We start from the raw sequence: 21,771 nt of genomic DNA, 5'->3' as shown, positions 1-21,771 counted from the left end.
TGCCCTCCCCCTGCTCTCGGAGGGACGGAGAGGAGAATCAAAAGAATGCAACTCCCACGGGTTGAGATAAGAACAGTTTAGTAACTAAGGTATAACACAAATCACTACTGCTACCACCAATGATAATAATGATAAAGGAAATAACAAGGGAAGAGAATACAACACCTCAGCACCAGCTGACCGATAACTCGCCCCCCAAGCCTGACCAAGCTCCGACCGATACCTCCTCCAACCCTGCAGTCTCCCAGCCCTTCCGGCTAACTCCCAGTTACATCCTGGGCATGATGTGCTGTGGTATGGAATAGCTCTTTGGTCAGTTTGGGTCAGGTGTCCTGTCTCTGCTTCCTCCCAGCTTCCCCTCCTCCCTGGCAGAGCATGAGGCTCACAAAGTCCTTGGCCAAACCAAAACATCTCTATCAGCTCTGTTCCCGAGCCGAAAGTCAAAACACTGCACTGCACCAGCTACCAAGGAGGAGAAACATGACTGCTACTGCTGAACCCAGGACAGTCTTCTTGACAAATTAAGTATATAGACACACATAGTCAGTAAATGGAATCTTTTGCAAGTGGCTGCACTAATTATCTAGCCCTTATGGCATGGTAATGTTCATGTGTGTTTGAATGAAACTGCACTGAAGCTGAAGATGCATGTAGCACTGTTTGTTCAGTTTCATGCAAGTTAATTCAAGAAGGTAAAAAATCTAAAACCAATTAGTTTAGCTGAGAACAAGTTTTATACACATTGCTCTATATAAACTATATTATTCACCAAACATTTTCCATCTTATTGCATTACTGATTCATGATAGCAAGGCACGTATAATATGCATGAAGGAAGACATTAAGACAGGTTTCATCAGGGATGACCTTTATTGTACTCTATTTGAGATGGGGGAAAAAAGTGTCTGTGACTTAAAAGTACTGCTCTAATCACCATGCTCTTTTATTCACTGTTTTTATTTTCTGCGTAGAATCCCAAGGGAAGGAAAAGCACCAAACTGCTCCACATGAGTACCTGAGCAAAGACTGAAGGCAAACAAACATTCATCACAACACTCATTAGTGTTTGTACAACAGAAGTACAAGTAACATCCACAACACTCCACAGAGTATGAGAGGTAAGTGGCATTTTTTGTGAATTACAACCATTTGTATTAATGCAATCATGTCAGAACACCACACAAAAATATACAGAAGTGTTTGTTTAGCAGAGCATATGCTATACAGTGCTCTTTTTAGTCATGCATACTTAGGTAAAAAAAAGACAAGTAAAAAAATGTGAAGTATACACTGTAGACAGGGAAACCACCAAACAAAATACAAACATACCAGAGTAGCTCCCACTCAAGTTACCCTCAGCTTCAGCAAAAAGTACCAGCTTCTAAAAGCACAGTTTTTAAAGATGCTGAGATTTCCACTTTCTGCAGTTTCAACATTAGCTGAAGGCAGCTATTCTCCAAGGTTGTCAGCTTCACACAGACAAGGACTTTGCCAAAGCTCATCACACATTGTATGATCTGTATTTAAGAATTCAGTTACAAACATTTTAATAAGCACAATCATTTATTATAGCATTATTCAAACATTTACAGCGAAGACGCTGTCAGCATCTCTAGAAACATGTAACCGTTAAGAGTTCGTTCCACCTACAACATCAGATTTACGCTTGCTGAAAGCAGGGGAAGAGTTAAAAATATGTAAGACAGGCTGCTTGTGAACTGATTTTTCCCAAAAATGTAATTTTTGGGAAACTCATGTAATTTAATAATAATAAACACAATTTATGAAATCTGTGTTCTTTGAAGTTTTAAGTCCTCACAAAACCAACCAAACAACAGCACCCTCCCTCCCATCAAACTACCCAAACCAGGTATTTTGGCCAACATTATTCTGACTTGGTGCTTGGAAAAACAACTAAAAGCTAAGTAGGGAATCATGTTGCTAGGCCTAGGTTACACAGCTTTTCTAGACTAATCACCATATATGATTAAATTATATATTTAATCGCCTTAAAGGTAGCTCTGCCCTCTCAGTGATTTTAATACTAGACTGTTCCTCTATTCCTGTAGCTAAAAACTCACCAGTGGTTAGGATTACTGAAACATCATCACAAAAGAAAGAAGAGAAAGTTAGGTGACCAGGACAAGAGTTTTTAAGAGTGTTAAATTAACATACAGAAAGAAGTAGCAGAGAAGACCAAAAATGCATGTTATCTGCTGTGCCACAGCAACAGCAGCATCATGGCAGCCAGGGTCAAGTTAGTTCTCAGTGAAAGAAGGTTAATAACTTGGATTTGTACTGCTTCAACCAATTACTGTGATCAGCTGACATGCAAGCAGTCTCCGTGCATATCTAAATATGCCACAGTTCAATGATAAGCTTTGAGATGGCATCTTTATTCAAGACTCGGGATTATATAGTACCAATATGGGGTGGGGTCAAAATCAAAACTGAAGAACAAATGTTTGAAAAATAATTTGACACACAGACTTTGAAGTCGAGACAGATATCTGAGACATTTTAGTTCCTTTTTGTCTCTTTTTGACTTGAGAAACTAAGGTTAGCTAAAGCTTTATAATTTGGATTGGTGTGATTCCAAACCACAAATATACTGGACTTGTCATAAATCTTCATTTCTGTAAGTGTAAAAGGGGATTAAGATAATTTTTTAAGAGTATTTTCCCCAAATCAAGTTTCAGTATGATCCACACAAATATTTTTGGTCAATTTCAAAAACTGAATATAAGGCTACAGAAGCCCACAGGCTACAGTTAAGAGTGTATTCATTTACTGGTTTAAGGCACAGTACTTTTGTTTGCTCTAGAAAGCTACCAGTTTCAAGTCACAGTGAGGAATTTCACATTTCAGTTTTGGTCTGGCACTGTAATTATATGTGTCGTGTCTACTATGTGTAAAATATTTCAGTTGTCAGGTGCTGCAGTCTCGAATACTGTTTTCACACTCAAAGTGACGTAAGTGGAAAATACTGAAGCCTGGATTCTGAATAGAGCCCAAAGTAGGGCACTTAAAATTTAATAAAACCAAACATCAACACACTTGCATGTTTAATACTTTATGTATACCCTGAAATGATTGAAGTTGGAGGGAAAAAGAGTCTTTGCTGGTATTTCAACAAACATGCAAAACTTCAACAGCCTACAGCAGAACAACAGCCTACAGAACAGCTGCTGTGTATCTTCACTAAGGCAGTCATGGTCGCTACTATTACTGTGACATTATAGTTTACCACAGCAGAATGATACTGCAGACCAAGGACAGTTGCATACAGAAGGAGGAACTGGAATGATATGCCACCAAATAAAAAGTTTGTGTGTGCCATTCCTGACTTTCACAGGCACAAAATTAGCTCCAATACCACACAGATTCCTGCAGGATCCAGACCACAACCTGCCAATAACTGCAGAGAGGCTTACCAGATTTGTTTAGGACAGCATGTGTAGCAAAATCTGTCTGCATTTAAGAATTCAGAGGGAGACCCAGTGAAATTGAAGTCAAAACATCACAACTTTGAATCAGGTTTTCATGCTACAAGGTAATAAGCATGTAATTTAAGGCAGTTACATGCTTAGATACCTAAAAAATTGAGGTGCTCAGGTCTACTTAAGTAAAAGCTATAGAACATTCTCCTTAAATGCTTAAACTTTATTTGTTAAAGCAGTAATGTTTATTAACGAGATGAAACATACAGATTTTGTTTGAGCTTTAAGATAAGTGAGCTGATTAAAAGCTTTAAATACATTCTTCCATAAGTAAGAATATACATCAGAAAACATAGTATTTGTAAAAGGTTTTCAAATAAACTTTTAGAGATTTTAAGGATTCTGTTACGAATACTAGTTTAAGGATCTGGCTTTAAAAAAAAGGTAGAAAAACTATTTGACTTTAACATAAAACTGAATCTGCTTTCAATTGTCATCCGCACACATTTCCAGAGGTATACAAGAGCAACATCTAGCTTTGGTGACAAAAGTATGTCTCTCCTAAAGGAATGGTGATGAAAGTTTAAAAACCTTTTACAGTACAGTGCCAAGTGCTTATACAAGCTAGCCTGATTATCTCTCAGAGTAAAAAAAAAAAAATTTAAAGAGTCAAAGCTGTAAATTAAGTGACTAACATTCATTATGAAGTAGAAAATTAGCATTAGAATTTAGTCTGGTTTACAGCCATCAGTCTTCTAGTAGTTTAGTGACTTAAAACAGCAGTACAATTATCGTACAGACACTATAACCACTTACAAAAACATTTTCAGTAACTCAGAGTATTGATGGTCTGTAAATATCCGTGTCTTCTTCCTTGGCATAAATAAGACAAAAGTCTAAATACACCCATTAGTGTATTGAAATAAGCTTAATCTAATGAAAGCTTCTCACATGTCTACATTTATTCACAGCACATAATTGACTTCATTCTGTCCTGTCAAAAGTTAAGTAACAAGTCCTTAACCTTGTTACTAGCAAACACACGGAAAATTAGACTGCGAATTAAACACTGATATATGCAACAATGCTTTTTGGTGTGTTTAAGTATCAATATATTTTATTATTTTTAAATGCTGACCTTAGGTACAGTCGAAAAGCTCACTTAGACACACAAGCTGTCTCTGTCTTCTGTGATATATTACTATTGCCTTGTTTAGGGTTTTGTTATTTGTTTTAAAACTTTGCAAATTAATGTTTTGGAATTAATTGCTACATGCATCAGCTCACTCAAAACCACAAAATGAGAGCATAACTCTGAGGAATATTATTAACTTGTATTTCAGTTACTGCAATTTTTTTTTTGAAACAAAACAAAACAAAGCCCCCCAAAACAATCCCCTTTTAACACAATGCTGAAACATGACATACTGCAACCAACTTTTAAATCAAAACTGAAAATATCACTTTTGGGCAACATTCATTCACTCAGTTTCAAGGTACATTTGGTAATTCAGTTAAGAGGTAATGGTTTTTCCTCACCAGAAAAATACAGACCTTTTATAAACTGTTAGCTATAGATGTAGCTATAATGATTGCAGTGTGATAAGACTATGATGAACACGTTCGATCATATCAGCCAGAAAATATTACAGACTTCAAGAGCAATTCAGTGTATGGAGATGTCACTAAAGCTTCTTATTGAATCTCCCTCTGCCCCTGCCAAAGAAAGATGCTGCTGTACATATATGCTGTACCTAAAATCAGTGACATTTGGTACTCTAAGTTCTTACCTGTTTCTTTTTTTTAAAATTCTGTTTCTGATAGCTTATAAAAAATTAGAAAGAGGTACAAGAGAAGAAAATAGTGGCTTAATCTCAACCTAAATGTTTATGTGGCATAATTTCCATCTAAATGTGATGAACATCCACATGGATAAAGAACAATGGGTCTGCCAAATTAATACTGTAACTTCTGAAGGAGAACAACAGAATTTGGGTTTGCATGATAATAGAAATCTCCCCTTCCAGAGCAGAGGTCTAATCCATTACAAGTTAATTTGGGTCTCAATCTTCTCCCACACAGTCTAGATAATCTAAAATTTAAAGCAGAAACTGGAATATTAATTAAAGGTACTAAGACACATTACAATATATTTGCCAAAGCTGTTTTATAGATGCAGCCCACTCATAATAAGGGATACTTACACTTCCTCATATACACAATTAGAAGTATTTATATTGGTTTAGCCTATGTTTCTGCAGCGATTATAATTACAAACAGTGGCAGAACCAGACATTCACATAACAGAAGTCTCTTCTCCAAAAGTAGTAACAATCAATCAGTATATTTTACCTGAAAAACAATTTCAGACTGTTGCAAACTCTTGCATTTTCAGAATGGCAACTAGGCATCCTCTCTCAGAAGGGGATTAATTGTTCTCTGGGCTTGCTCTAAGCCTATCCCCCTCCTCTGATTATACAGAAAATTTAGTTGGGATCAGACACCTAAGCTCTCAGAGAGAACCGTCTGCTCTCTTTATTCTGATTATTATTTTGTTCTACAAACAACAACAAATGCATTTGTGCATAAAGAGTCCATTAAAATGACAAAACAAAATCAGTGGTATATACAGTTGTAAACCAAAACTATCGTGAAGGCCAAGGAAAATTATCATTCACAGAAATCAGATCCTTTCACAGACAGCCTTTTACCAGCCCCGATGCAGTGCTGCCACCATCTTTCATTCACAGCTACTTGAAAGTAGAATAGCTACTCTATTCTTGTATGTCTGAACAGCAATTATTAAGTTAAACCAACTGGTGGATTTCGCTACAAGTATATTTAGACACAAATTATCTTACATACATATACTGTAGCATACATTTGACTACAAAGTATCAAGATATAATCTATTGAAATAACTTTTCCCATTTATAGACACTATGTATAATCTAACCTTTTCTAAAACAGGTTAAGACCAGAATACCAGCACACAGATTACTGATAGCAGTGACAGTGGTCTGGTTAACTACAGAAGTTCTACACAGTTAAAGCAGTTTGAATGACTTAGCGATAATCTGAACTGCTGACTTGCATATAAGCACACGAAACACATGCTTACTTCACATTTGTCCTTCATTTCAGAAAGTTACTGTTCAAATTCTTTCCAGCCATCTCAAATTCATTGACCCTAACAACACACTAGAACTAACTGAGGCACTTCAGGCAAGATTAATGAGATACCATAAAATTAATGGGTCAGGCTGGCTGTACTACTGTATCAAGAACATACTTGATTGACTGCAGGTAGCAGATTTCCTCTTATTATTCATGTAATCTAATATTTCCATATGAAGATAGCAGCTATCTTGGACAGAGCTGAGACAGCTAATGCAGAAGCAAGTAGTAGGCTCATCTCTATGCAAAATCAATGCATCATTATCACCTAATGGCTACTGAGATTTCTTCTGTTGGCAAAACACAAACCCAGGGGACAGAATTCCTTACACAAAGGTATTTTAGGATTTGTTATAAATGGCAGTCACTGTAGCATCTAGGCACTAATACTTTATACAGAGCTAAAAATTATGGTCAGTTTTTCCCACTATTAATTGTTTGTTCACATGAGGAAGTTAGCACTGTATGGCAGGGCATGAGTTGTTGTTAACTATTTCATATTAATTTCATGTATGGATATTTGTTATGAGACAGCTGATTGAGAAGAGGAAAAAAGCCCTGCCTTGTCTATTTGGAAACAGTGTGTTTACAGCAACTGCACCATAAAAACACACCATACCTCAGCGTTTGCTAGCTTCTACATATGGACAAGGTCCAAGGAGTGATTTCAGAATTGACAAAATTCCAGAGAAAACTGACAATGTTTTAAAACAACATTACAGCAAATTATTTATGAATCTGCTGGTATCCTTCCTGAATAGAAAGCTACACAGAATATTGTTGTTCTCTCACGAAAAGTAAAATGTGTAAGACTTCCAATAATCTCACAAATGTTCAATTCATACTGATTGAACAAATGATCTGATAGAAATAACAGTTTTAAATAAGCAGTACATTCTAGTCTGTCTAGTCACAACTGTGGCAGCTTTTAAATGTAACATAAAATGATTGAAAGTATACTTGGTTGTGTAGTTTTTGTGATAGTCACAGTGTGCTTGAAATGTGTTGAGTTTTAACCAGCATAATTTAGACCTGCAAGAGATGCAAGTTCAGAACATATGCACTGTATGGCATAGTGAGTAAAAAAAAGTCCATTTCAGCAAAGAAGTGTAGTTAAATACCAGAGTGTCTACAAGGCTAACAGTACCAAGATGTTACACTGATACGATTTATGTGCTTAGACACAACAGTTAATTAACTTACTTTTCACAGTCAGGAAATAAACACCATGAAAAAACTTCTAAGCAACATGAACAGAACCACAAACTTCCCATAAAGATTCACAGTTCTGTCCCCTTTCCCATAGAATGTAAACTAAGGATGGTATTGACCTAGGCATTCCTTTGTTGAAATTTGCCTCATCTCCAATGATCAGTTTCTGGGCTGCGCTGTTCTTTCTATGCATAACAAATGTTACACAACACAACACAGCACGTGTAGAAGAAGAAAAAAAGTCACGAAGTCTGGTACTTTGTATAAATGCATTCGTCCAAAGGCCAGCATCGCAACAGACAAGGGAAGTGGAACTTTGGCTACGATCTTCAAGAGTTTACTGTAAGAATATAAAGAAAAATTGCCAGTTTTGTAGCCACATATGCAGAAGGTACTCAAATACCATGTTTCACTTTCTTTTGAAAAGTAATTTCTAGATTTCAAGACTTTGTTAATTTTTAATAAGGGAACAAATAGGTCTAACTGGCAATAACAACATGCCTAAGAAAGAAAAATTATTCCAAAAGACTGATAAAATGTAATTTAAAAATATATTCATTTAGAAAGAAGACAAAGATTTAATGTTTTACATCATTTGTATTAACAGGTACTGGTCAAGAGGATAAACTATATTGGTTATTATTCATTGTCTTTCATGAGGCACTGACTAATTGTATATCTGAACAAGAAACACTATTACTGTCAACAAAAACAAGAGCTCAAAACTTACTAATCCAGTAGAAAGCACATTTCCTTCCACAAGTGTGTCCATACAGAGGAGTCACAGAACTTAAGTATACTGGTTTAGAATCCACTTTTCCTTGTAACATTTTGACAACCACTGCTAAATGCATTAGGATTCTGTATCCTTTGGAAGGATTCAATGAATTATGAATGAAAAAGTCACAGTTAAAGAAGACTTTTTGTGATCGATGGTTCAGATAGCAAATACTTCATTTAAGTCCATGTGGTAAACAGAGATGATTTTCTCAGGTTGGGTAAACTACAGGTAATTTGCATGCATTTTATTTAGTCTTTAAGATTTAACCATACAAGTTGATGAATCTCTGTGTAGGCTGAACAGTTATATGTCTGTGCAGCATAAATTAACTTTTATCACACAAATGAAGTAGTAAGAACAAAGCAGGGAAACAAAAACTGGAGATTAGGCTACATACAATACCTTGATTTCACTTCAGAGGAACTTGAATTCATGAGAATTTCTAAAATGCATGTGATGATAATAGCTGTAGATCTACACGGATCAGGATCAAGTTTAACATTGTACCTGCAAAGAAACAGTTTAAAAAGCATGTTATTTCTAAGCTAGGCTTCCAAATAAAAAAACGACTTGAGAACAAGCATGTGCTGATAACAACACACACACATGAAATACATATGGAATTGCAGCCAGATTTTAAATCCTTTCTGAAGCATTACTTTCTTCAATGGATCATTGATTCACTTAACACCTACTTATACCATAACATAAATCAGATTGTGTAGAAAAAAAATCCAATTACAATATCAAAGAGTTCTGTTAATTATAAGGTAGCTGATCATGTAAAGAGTCAAATGTTAGCATTTTTTATTATCTTCCAAGTTTCATATTCTTTTCTTCAACCTTACTGGCAATTTAAGAAGTTACCTGAGATTTTTTAACCAATAAATTAAGGATGGCAAGTTGAGCAGCACAATCCATGTGAATAAATTGAGAATTGTAACATGCATCTTAAGACTGTTAACAGCTTCAGCAATGGTACTGCTGGAAAGAGACTGTGTTGCTTCTGGAATACTGTCCACTGAACTCTGGTTTTTGACTGTGTGTATCCTGGAGTTCTGTGAAGTTTCTTTTGAGCAGCCTGAATCCTGAAAATAAAAGACAGAAGTCAAAATCATGACTTGTAAGAACAGGGAGGAGGGAAAAGCTATCAAAACAGTATCATACCACCTCCATTTTAAGAAGAAAATTTGCAGTTTATGCCTCAAAAAACAAAAGTTCAATAGTTTAGATTTAAAGCATCTAGATTTATACAGAAATTTCTCATGCACTTATAGCTTATATGTCTTTGGAAGAAAATAATAGAAAGTGGAGATGCCCTGACAATGCAGTGATAAGAAATGGAGTTTCTGGATGGAGGAAGAACAGAATAAAAGGAGTAATAAAGCACGCCGGTGAAAAATCACAGATGATCATTCATGGGAAAAGATACAGGAGGTAATGCAACTGCAACAAGAAGTAAAATACCAGCTGTAGGAATAAATAACATAGATAAACTAATGAGTTGGCAGATGCTGTATTCCAACAGAAAAAAAAAACCACAAAACCCAAAACAACCCCAAACCACACAAATGAAACAAAACAAAACTATATGGACAGGGAAGAAGGGAAAGAGAGGATTTAAAATTAAACACACAAAAGCCACTCAAAGAAAACCATAGAAAACTATCAACAACTTTTTCTGGCAGACTGTTTTTTTAAACTATGTTCTATGTTTGCAAAAAATAACAGGTAGGTATTAAATGCTTATATCCACACCTGCTTACATCGTAGATCTTACACCTTAAAGTAACTGGAAAAAAGAAACTAAGTTCACAGTGCATGAAATCTCAATGCTTCTTTTTAAACAGCTCCAAAATATATTGCAGCCCATAGCCATCTAATAAGTCGTATTTGTCATCTCCCAGTTAAAAAAATCCCCCTAAACTCCACAAACTACCTATCTGGAAAAAAAAAGTATGTACCTTTAGTATAGACGTTACCTAGAAATTCTTCTTTTAGGTAAGACATGCATAATCAAACCCCAACATTTAGACAAAAACCATTGTTGCTCTGTATGTATTCATAGATTAAATTTTCTTAAAGATACTTCAGACAAGTTTGCACTGCAGTGATCTTGAACAGGGAATGCCATGGTCACATGCAATGGAACAGGCTACTCATGCCCTGGCTTTTCTTTCACATTATGCACACAGTAAGTAAACTACAGCCATCCAGTCATCACAGCACAACTTAATACTGCACCAAGGCAAGATGATAACAATTCATAATTCATAGGTTTGCCAGGCAATTTTTGGTCACAGTTCTGAAGAGGAAACAGACCTACCCCACTGAGCGTGTTTTGTTCTGCTTTTACATTCATGTGCAGTTTTATAACCTGCAAAACAAACAGTTCAGCTTTCTTAATAATGCTTCTTCACACAAAAGCCATAGTTAGAAGAAAAAAAGAAAAATGGGGTTAGTTTTTGTCTCTTTTTATAGTTAGATGATTCCAGGGTCCCAGTGGAGCTGCAAAACAAGAATTCCCTCTGCCTTTTTTATCAGCGGTACCCAAAGTGCTCTATTAAAGAAGGATTTCCAAGCACAGAGAGAAAACTTAAGCTGCTCTGCTTTCTCCCCTTTCACTGTGCTCAACAGAGAATACAGAGTAGAAAAACTGGCATACTCATCACCTCCTCCTGCTAATTCAGTTCTACTTCACTTTCTGCAGAAACCCATAAATGGGCCACACAGGAACCATATCAGATTTACTGCAGAAGGGCAAGTATTGTCAGCATGGGGACATCCTTCACAGGGTAACCTTGTGTCACAGAGAGCTCAATTAGAGATAGCACTGTTCCTCAGGCTCTGCTTTCAGCTGCCACCTATCTGCTTCAGATCACCTGTAAGTTGCTCTGCTTTGTGCCCCTACTTCCAGACACATGCTCCAATGCTCCCCTAGTAGCTAAGTATAGTAGCTGATTTAACAGCTATATAACCGTAGGGTGAATCAGGTAAGTTAGCAGCTCTGATGCAAAGAAGACCATGGAAACTGAATGGCAGGGACTAAATATGGATCTTCGTGGCACTACACAAACGATTATATTAGACATAAAATAAGACTATCCTAGTTCTACAATATATAGACCCTCCTTCCTTTTACTCCATGAAGATTTGGGGGAAGTCTTTACAGACAGAAAAAGTATTCTACAGAACATATCAAGTCAAACCTTTGCTAAAGTTTCTCTTCAAGGGAGTTAACTAGTCTTTGATTTTAGAACATTACCTACCCATAAGTTAAAAACTGCAATGATATGTGGGCATACGGGACTGTGCATTTCTTTAGAAGTGTTATCAAAAGAAGGAAAATAATTCTAAAAATTACAAGATTAAAAAAGTCTAATAAGTTCAAAGCCGACCCATTTCAAGTATGCAAATAACATTTCTTTTAAGCACAAACCATGGTAATCTGTAGTTTTGCTTTTAACATGGGGTTAATTCAAAGCATACTAAATTTTTAATTCAGTTTTCAATTCAAAATGTTTAGCCTTTCAGTACCTTAAACAAGTATTGAAGATAAACAATGACTACAGCAAGTGCACCACAAGTGATCCAGCTAACTAGAGCAAGGGATAACGCCCCACAGAGTCTTCTGGGTGTAATCAACTTATCTTTTTGAAGCACAGGAGGTCTATGAAAAGAAACAAAAACTGCTGTTACACTTTTGCAACAACACCAGACCTACAAAGATAAAACATAATTCTGTTTCATGAATGACTGGAAAGAATCAATTTTTCCTGAATATTGATTAAACACAGGAAAAATAAAGACAAATTTTAACACATATACCAACACCTACATAAAGTAATTGCAAGAAAAACTTTCATATTAAACGAACAAAACTATCTTGAAAAAAGCATTCTAGAATGTATGTCTGCAATGTATTATTTTTACTTCATTTGGGCAACATAGAGGAATTATCATTGAATATAAAACATTAGGTAATGCTAACTACAGATCTGCAGTTAGCAGATCTGACAGCAGTTAGATCAGTCACCAAATTCTTCTGTTCAGCCCAAGAGAAAAGTATCTAATTGCTGCACAGATGCATCACAAAAGTGACTCCTATAGACACATTACCGCACTGCAGCATTCAGTTATCATACAACAAACAGTATATAACAGAAAATCTCCAAGAGATTAATTCTGTGACAAACATTCTTCCCAGACAGGAATTTCTGCTAACTCATAGTCCGAGACACAGAAAAGCTTATTTGAAGTTTGTGGGGTCCAGCTGATATGACTAACAGGCAGATATGAATCTGAAATGACCAAAATGAGCTGAGAAGGTGTGACCATGAGGGGAATGCAGTGGGGAGGAAGTGCAATAGAACTATGAAAAAGTTTGTACTTCTTGGACATTCATGGGATATCCAGTATTAAAATAGGCATTGAGATCAGAAAAAGCATTGGAAAATACAATTTTAAAAGCCTTTGCAATAAATATTAAAAACCCAAACCAAATAAATAACCCACCCACATAGAAACAAACCCCCTCCACAAAAAAAGGCTCGCTGAAAAGGACAAAAAAATTCTTTGCTGCTGGCCCATCAGGTCATTTCAGAATACAGCACAAAAGTCAAGAGAATACTCTCTACTTTGGAGAGATTTGTAGAAAATAAATGTTTATTTTTTTTCCCCAAAAAAAAATTCAGGAGAGGATGAAAAAACTGTGTAAGGCATTAGAACTGTGTAAGGCACTAGAACTTCAAAATGAACCAGCTGACTTACTGTGAGCACAAAAAATCCTACTTTCCTGCCTCTGCCTAAGGCATTCTTGGGGTTTGCAGGAAATCAAAAACTTATATGAAGAAAGTATGAATTGAGCCAAACCCCTTAAAAATTAAGAGGGAGCTGTTTCAAAATTTAGAAGTTCATCATTTTGTCACTTAAAGCTAATACTGAAGCATCCACTGTAATTTAAAAACAAGGTGGCTGAGAAGAAACAGCTGACACCACATCTATTATTTGGTAGAATAAGACCAGAAATGCTAGCAATGAAAAAAGAAAGAGTTCATTTAGTGGATATTTTCTGAGTAAAGTCCATCCCAACCAACTTTCTGGAGATACAGAGTTGACTCAAATGTAGCTGAAGACTCTCACTAGTGTCAGAACAGTCAAACATGCATGTTATCCAATTTACTAATTTATTCCTTCAAATTTTTTTTATCTTTTCTTGTTTTTTTAAAGTCACTTTCATATTTGAGTACTCATCGATACAAAAACATTCCAGTGTTCTTAAACATGATTAATGTCTTGTGGAGTGAAATGAAGATCCAAGAAGTTTTTGTTTTACAAGCCTCTTTGTGTTCTTTAATGCAGTTTACCCAATTATAAATAATGAGGAGTGGATTGCAGTGTTTACAGTCCCTTTTCTAACTATATACATTTATTTTTTGAGCTGCTGAAAAGAACAGGTCAGTTGCTTCTTCTGCAACAATCCTTCCTCAAAACCAAACTGAACACTTTTATAACAGCTGGTGAAAGAAATGAGAAAGCCATTTGTATTCCTTTTTGGAAACATGGAATAAGGAATATGGGGCAATATTCATGCTTCATTAGTACTTATCAATGACAAACCCACATGTCTAAAATCAGGTATGAACTATATATTGCAGGATTCAGTATGCCCAAGTATTCACACTGATGCAAACAGAAAAAATTGACAGGGTCACAACCAGCTAAAAGAGCATAATTGTACAGTACAATAATGTTTTACCTCATCAGAGTTAACCATAGTGAAGAGAAGAGTCTCAGAGATGTAGAGAAAAATACTCCACTCCAGTAGGCAATGCCTGTCCCAAAAAGAAATAGAATCAGGGACACAAGGGGGAACCATGCATCCCGACTGCTCAGTACAGCAGCATCCACCTCTGGTAGTGACAGTGATTCCCATCTCTCTCTAAACCAGTTAAACCTGCCAAAAACATGAAAGCAGTATTACTTTTCATTTCCAATTGCTGTTACAGTAAGATATCTGTCAACAATTCCTCCTCCAACAGTGTTTCAAACAAAATCACAGCAAGGTGATCACAATGACTACAGATAAAATATTATTCCTCCCCACCAATATTCTTACTGAAATTTCTGGTTTGGAAACTGCTTTAAATAAATAAGTTATGCAAACTCACCCCTGCAGAAACACAACAATGCTTATAAGAGGTTCTACTTTGTAGGGTTTAGCTGTCCTAACTAGTTCAAGGGAAAAGTCTGAACACTGGCCTAGAATCAAGAACAGAAAGCATCTATAGTTATTATTTTGCCATGAATTTTAACAAAGAAGGCACATAACAAAAAGTACATTCAGACAAAGGTTTGAAAGTTTACTTTAAAACAAAATAACTTTCTAACAGCAGTATTGCAAGTCAGCATACTTCATCATCAAGGCCTGTATTCACTAGATTGCCCATTTTAGGTAATACGTCACCAGAGCTTCTAGAGAGATTACAGTGTTGGTATGAACACCACCTGAATTTAAACAAAAATGTATTTTGCCTGATGTCTAAAAGTTAGTCTGCAACTCTCATCTTCATGCATGAAATAAAGTGTTTTGTGCATATTAACAATATGTTTTAAAATTTTACATGTATTATTTAAGTAGATCTCCATTAATTCTAACATACTGTGCAACAGTAATCATTCACAAAGAAGGGACAGCAGAGTAAAACAGTAAGGAAATATTCTGCTACACCACAACCTAGAAGGACTATCAACAAAACCTGGAACTGAAGAACATAGATCTAAGTACATGCACAAGTTCAATGATACTTAGATTAAAAAATGCACAACAGTCAGCTAGTTTTTCAACAATAAATTGGCTAACTTCTCTAAAAAGACTTGATAAAAGAAAAAGATTCTACAAAGCTACCTGTTGATACCAATGTGCTCAATTGTCCTCCATAAGTAAGAAGAATATTAGAAACAATATAGGCCGGAAGAGCACCAGCATGGAACCTTATAAGCTGAAAGACAAGGATATAATGATAATTTTTATATCTAGAAAAATATAGGAAAACCACACATAAAAATACTATCTTGAAGCCAGCATGATAATACAATTAGAAATACTTTCTTAAAAGATTCAAATAGCTTCTTATTTAGATACATAAGTATCTGATCACCACAATTGGCAATTACCCTTATCTATAGAAAATACTCAGATCGCTCATAAATGTATTTTAATTAATGAACAAATTATAAATGAATGCTATTTTTCTAGTCAAAATAAATATTAAAATTATAATTCCAGGAACAGTACCATGTTAATGGTGTTTCAGTAAGATAAATCAAAAATATTAAAAGGTCACTTTCCAAGCAAAACCTGCATATATATATATATATATATATATATATATATATATATATTATATATATGCTCTTCAGTAAAGAATGTTTGGAAGCAATTTCATGTATGTTTTAACTGGCTTTCACTGTCCCTAGTCATAATTAATGTACAAATAACACAGATTTTTCTAAAATAGCAACCAAACGAAAAGCCCTTCATATAAATGCATACATTCAAACAGAGAAATGTGTCAGTAATATTCCTAGCACTACACTTAGGTGCTTGCAAATTAATTGCATTTCACAATTCAAATGTAATGTAAATACATTACAATTTCAGGAAACTGCAGGCGGCTGGTCTATTTTTACCGATATCAATGTTGCAATCTATTCTTCATTGATAACCAAAGAAAATTTGTTGAGAAGGAGCATATGTATTTACTTAAGACTCTTCCTCCCCATCCCCAATACTTAGTGGATGCCAAATACATTTTAAAGTTTTAACACTACTGACCCATCAGGCAACAAAGTGAAAGTGACCTACAGCGTCATCCCTTTGCAGGTATTCTGCTAACCACAAAGTCAAGTGCTCAACATTTCCATTAGCTCTTTAGAGCTTGAGTGCTTTTCTGCTCCTCTGAAAACTGAGCCCTGACATTTATCCAGATGGGATGCCTTGACAAGTGAGAAGGTTTGAAACGATCGTTGAATAACGATCCTCTTGGCATCAGGAAGGAATCTGAAGTGCCATAGGAGGGAAGGGAGGAAAGGAAAATTTATATAGATGCTACTGACAAAAACCAGTCTAGTAGTAGAAGGTTTTCTTACTTGCCCAAGAACCTGTAAAAGTGAGGTCTCCAGAATTACCTTGATAAATGACAAAAAAGAGAAATATTTTATTAGTTTACACAATGGTATGCATAATTAAAAATATTTTTATTTTTGAGAAGCCAATTTCAGTATTAGAATACAGCAATCCCATAACTAAAATGTACAACAACTTACTACTTATTATTAAAACCCAAATGTTTCAGTTTTTTCTTAGAAAATGAGTCTACCTTTCAATACTGCTCCAGCTGTTGCACAATACTTGGAACATGCACTCCATTTCCAAAAAGGCCAAACAGCCCATCTTTAGATTTGTTTTAGTATTTATTTTGATTAATTAGCTACACATTTAAAGACCGAATTATGCAAAAATTATATAGCAGTTCGAACTAGCTATAAAGTAAATGTGTATTACTCACTTCGTACTGACAGTCTGAGGAAGAGTAAATATTTAACTCTGGAACCCTGTTCTCATTCTGAGGCTGAGCACTATGCAGCTTTGCAGAAATCTCAGTTGAAGATGGAATTCTGAAACAACAACTCAATTTGTAACTGTTGTCCTTACAATCAAAAAAACCCCAAACACGCCTTAGTCTTCAAAAAGTGCACATAAAGCAGACTCACTACACAAGCGTTACCACAAGCTATGAGGAAAATGGTACAATGAACTTGTTTATCCTATCACAAAGAACTACATAATATCCTCAGTCCACTGCTCCCTGAACTATGAAGGTATAATGAACATGGTACTAATGACAATAGACAAGTTTAGCATTGCTGTACACACTGCCTCACAGAACATGTAAATATGCTGAGTAACAAGAACAGGAAGGCCAATTCTCAAGAATACAATTCAGTTTCCTGCAAGTATTAGCTGTTAGAAAAGACGGGGCGGGGGGGGGGGGAATAGGGAGGTATCCTGAAGGTAGGCAGTTTTCCAACTATCTAAAATAAAGTCAGGTTGTTTAACTGCGATTCACAAGTGACTCATGTTTCAAGCCATATCATTTGATTTTGTCAGGACTATGCTGCTGAAGCAATTTAGGGCTACTGTGTAATCCAAACCCTGGCTTACAGGGAGAAGACGGCATCCATAGCAGCCTCTAATCCCCACTCATGAAGGGTCGAAGACTATGCAGAGAATTTCAGACCAGCAAATCTGACTTCCTTTTTGAGCAAATCAGTGGGAACTATTAAACAAAGAATTAGTATATATTCTTATTCTGGGGAAAATTCAAAATGACCTTGTCAACAATGGCAGAAAAGTAAATGAGGAAAAGACGCAGAAGCCAAACTCATAACTGAAGAAGTTACCTCATCAGAAATATGACTACAGTGGCATGCAATCTGTCGTCAAAAATCTATCAAGAAATAAGTTACAATTGTTGAAGCCCTTACTTTGCTACAATTATGGAGTCTTCATGTGACCAGGGTATATGAAGTCTGTAAACACTAGGTGTTCTTTCTGAAATGGAAAAGAGTTAAAAAAACACAAAGAAGAACAAGATGTGGCAACTATCTCCAACACCTAAATGCAATTAAAACGGAGGTGGCACGTTGATCGCTACACAGAATCACTGGGCTTACAGTAACATTGCAACTGACATTGAAATGCAAATCAGTGTAGTTAGCACTGAACAAAAATGACTTTTTTTTTAACTCATATTGTTACAGAACAAGACAGACAGACATCAGTGTTTAAAGGCAGGACAGTTATGAGAAAACTTATAGTTTTCAACACAAAGCTGTAGATTCAAGCTAATAAATCAATCACTTTTTTTTTAAACAAACTCCTTTAGCATCCCATTTTGTTTCAGTTTCTGTAGCTCAACATTCAAATTTGAGCCACATAATTAGCAAATAAAAATCCTAGCCAGATGTTGTATTCTTAAGAAACACTTTCAACATAACGTGGAATCCTACTGAAAGTTCAACTTCCCTTTGCTGAGATGCAAGAAAACTAAACAAATGAAGACTAATTCCAGATTTTCTTTGAGCTATTCTTCTTAACAAAAAGTGGAAAGTTGAGAGATATTAGCAGAAGCATTTGAAGAGATAACAGTATTTCCTAAACCCCACTACATGGGAGAACTTTTGCTTCCATCAGCTTTTATCTTGAGAACTTTCCTGGTTTCCTCTGGGATAGATTTAATTTTCTTCCTAGTAGCTGGTGCAGTGCTGTGTTTTGGCTTTAGTCTGAGAACAATGCTGATAACACACTGATGGTTTAGTTGTTGCTCAGCAGCATTTACCCTGATCAAGGACTGTTCAGTCTCTCATGCTCTGCCAGTGAGGAGGGACACAAGGAGCTAGGAAGAAGCAGAGACAGGACACCTGACCCAAACTATCTAAAGGGCTATTCCATACCACAGCACATCATTCCCAGTATAAACTACGGGGGAGTTACCCAGAAGGGACCAGTCACTGCTTGGGTCAGGGTGGGTATCTGTCAGCAGGTGGTGAGCAATTATATTGCGCGTCACTTGTCTTTCTTGGGGTTTACTTCTCTCCCTCTTTTTGTTGTTCCCCTTTTCATTACTACTACCACTATTTAACTTTATTTCAATTATTAAACTGTTCTTACCTAAGCCCACAGGTTTTACCTTTCTTTTCCTTTTCCCCAACCCACAAGGGGGGGAGGGGTGAGTGAGTGGCTGCTTGGTACTTAGTTGTGGCTGGGTTAAACCACGACACTTTGTTTTATAAATATGTACTTTAGAAGACTTCCATTTACCTTTGAGTGACTGGCAGTGGCTCTCTATATAAATTTTGAAAGCTTGATATATCTAGAGCATTAAGAAAAAAGGGAAAAAAAATAATCATTTACATTCTCCAAACAGTGGTTACATTACCCAAAAAAATGAAGTAGTGTTCTTACTCGGTTGAAGTGCTGGAGCTGTACATTGTAAAGTAAGCCAGTTGAATTTAATAGAATTTTGCTTGAAGAAAGCCCTATAAAGGATGTATTATTTTCACATATTAGATAAAATTATTTGAGAACTCACTGCATCTTCTGATATTTTTTTTCCAGGAGACTCATGTGCTTCTATATATATATATATTAGTCAAAACCCCCACATTTCTTATTTGTCTGTTACTAACAAAAGTAGTATTAACTTCAGTGAAAACAAACCACAAAAAAAAACCTCCTGATCACAGGAATTTTTAGGCACATTTATGATCCAAATATTAGTAATATTAGTTTTCCATTTTTTTCCCAAAAGTAATGACCTATACTTACCAAATGAAAACAGATGCGTTACAGGAAGCTGTACTGTTCTGGAATCCTCTTTGAAGAATTCACACTCCAAAGTATACTGCAATTCAGGATATCAAATAGAGATCTAAACCAAGCACAGGACTATAAAGCCTTTGCATTTACCAGATTCTATTCACAGGCTCAAGCAGAGTCCAAGACACAAACACTGAAAAGCCACCTCTCTGCACTGCACTGATAGTGTGAACAAACAACTGGCAGGTAGTTTGTTTCTGCACACAGCCATACAAGCTTGGGTAGCTTAAGCATAACTTCCAGGTTACTTTAGCTCTCACCCATTTGCAACAGCCTTCAAAAGGCTATTCAAACAGCTGAGAATTACTAAAATCCAGTTCACATCCCGGCTTCTTGGGTACATCTTTCCTTTTATCTGGGGGCAGGGAGGAGGTTTGAAAATGACAGCAATTTCTCCAAACCCTGAATAAAATTTCCTAAGCAAAAAGAAACTTTAGTTTATCTCCTGAAGTTTAATCACGCAAAAGCAAACCAAAGTATCCAGCACGTATGATTTGTACCATCTCTAATAAGCATTTAGTTCACTTGAAAAATATTTTCCACCCCATTGTAAATCCAGCATTTATTTACTTTTTAAAAGCAGTTTCCAAGCTTTAACACTGGACTGCAACTTAGCATTTCACAAATGAGCTCTCATCTATCTTTGCTGATCCAGAATGTTGTGTATTACTAATTTAACTGCAAGACGTCTCCATCACAAGTATCTGAAGATACACTTAGAGTTGAGAATTGTAATCACTTCAGCTGTGAATAATTTCTTGTTTCATGGATTATTATACCAAAGCGGCAGAGCCTGCATTTGTGTTGCAGAAAGGAATGTCATATCTACTTAGATTTTATATCCCAGTTCAGAGTTCTGCCATTTTCAAGACTCACTAGAAAGGCCTGCCAGACCTAGCTGGGCAATATGCAGTGTCTGCTTAGGTTCATTGCAAGTGTTTCTCTTCCTGGGATCCTGAGAGACCTTGACGCAAATATATACAACTCATCTGTGAGATTCAGAACCATTAAACTTTGCACAGTTCAGTCTACCACATTATTTGTGGTGTCAGAGCTTGTAAAGTTATCTGCGCCATGCTCCCTCCCTCAATCCATATGTGGTGCCTTTATCTATGGCATTTTCTGCTACCCCGGATAACAGAACTGACTGTTCAAAAAGATAAATATTCAGTAACTCAGTCAGAATATCAAGAAAAACAAGTAAGAATATTAGAACTTCCAGTAAGAAGTGTTTTGAGAACTGTTGCTTTGTATGTTTCAGTATTAGCCATGTCTTGCATTTGGCATTTTATCAAGTGAAAATATTTCTGTGCTTATAGAAAATAAAGTTACATTCAAACCACACTGGAGCATAGGTCTATGGTTTCTAACTTGACACACATTTAATATACTTCCTTTTCCTTCCATCATGGCATCTGAAAGCTATGAACACACTAGGCAAGCAATTCCTGCATTTAATGTTTTTGTTTACCTTATTGACAACTGTGGGTGGTACCTGAATGACAATGTGGGACAAAGAAGGATGGTCCTGAAGTTTTAGCATGACAACCTTAAAAGGAAAAGAAAAACTAAAAGCCATTACCAAGCATACCCCTTAGCTTGCCCCTCTCCAGTTCCCAGATGTCCACCTCTTGGACCCCTTCCTTTAGAGTAAAACTGCATATTCCAATGCTGTAAACAGAACAGATCTTTCTCCCATACATGCTGCTACCCCAGAA

At 36.0% G+C, this 21,771-nt stretch overlaps 1 protein-coding gene across 7 annotated transcripts in view; it reads right to left on the bottom strand.

Annotated features, from left to right (window-relative positions):
* Positions 1 to 21,771, bottom strand: part of PGAP1 (post-GPI attachment to proteins inositol deacylase 1) — a 164,333-nt gene that overhangs the window by 124,756 nt on the left and 17,806 nt on the right. For 4 of the 7 annotated variants that reach the window (XM_061457107.1, XM_061457136.1, XM_061457151.1 and 1 more), the window contains 15 exons: positions 21,525 to 21,602; positions 20,003 to 20,078; positions 19,640 to 19,713; positions 19,496 to 19,547; positions 18,160 to 18,226; positions 17,181 to 17,289; positions 16,762 to 16,800; positions 15,518 to 15,611; positions 14,781 to 14,871; positions 14,369 to 14,566; positions 12,148 to 12,280; positions 10,937 to 10,987; positions 9,478 to 9,698; positions 9,013 to 9,117; positions 5,641 to 8,169 (listed from right to left, as the gene is read on the bottom strand). In XM_061457107.1, the coding sequence (XP_061313091.1) occupies positions 8,031 to 8,169; positions 9,013 to 9,117; positions 9,478 to 9,698; positions 10,937 to 10,987; positions 12,148 to 12,280; positions 14,369 to 14,566; positions 14,781 to 14,871; positions 15,518 to 15,611; positions 16,762 to 16,800; positions 17,181 to 17,289; positions 18,160 to 18,226; positions 19,496 to 19,547; positions 19,640 to 19,713; positions 20,003 to 20,078; positions 21,525 to 21,602 (1,527 nt within the window). In that variant the 3' untranslated portion in view covers positions 5,641 to 8,030. Of the gene's footprint in view, positions 1 to 5,640; positions 8,170 to 9,012; positions 9,118 to 9,477; positions 9,699 to 10,936; positions 10,988 to 12,147; positions 12,281 to 14,368; positions 14,567 to 14,780; positions 14,872 to 15,517; positions 15,612 to 16,761; positions 16,801 to 17,180; positions 17,290 to 18,159; positions 18,227 to 19,495; positions 19,548 to 19,639; positions 19,714 to 20,002; positions 20,079 to 21,524; positions 21,603 to 21,771 lie in introns of those variants that run through there. The other 3 variants (XR_009744037.1, XM_061457127.1, XM_061457118.1) reach the window with 3 other exon arrangements.

This window comes from Pezoporus flaviventris, unplaced genomic scaffold, assembly GCF_033815535.1.
Source record: "Pezoporus flaviventris isolate CSIRO_AGI_PZ_B2104156 unplaced genomic scaffold, CSIRO_AGI_Pfla_v1 ptg000001l, whole genome shotgun sequence".
In the NCBI taxonomy this organism is placed as follows: domain Eukaryota; kingdom Metazoa; phylum Chordata; class Aves; order Psittaciformes; family Psittacidae; genus Pezoporus; species Pezoporus flaviventris.
This window is presented reverse-complemented; position numbering and strand designations above follow the sequence as displayed.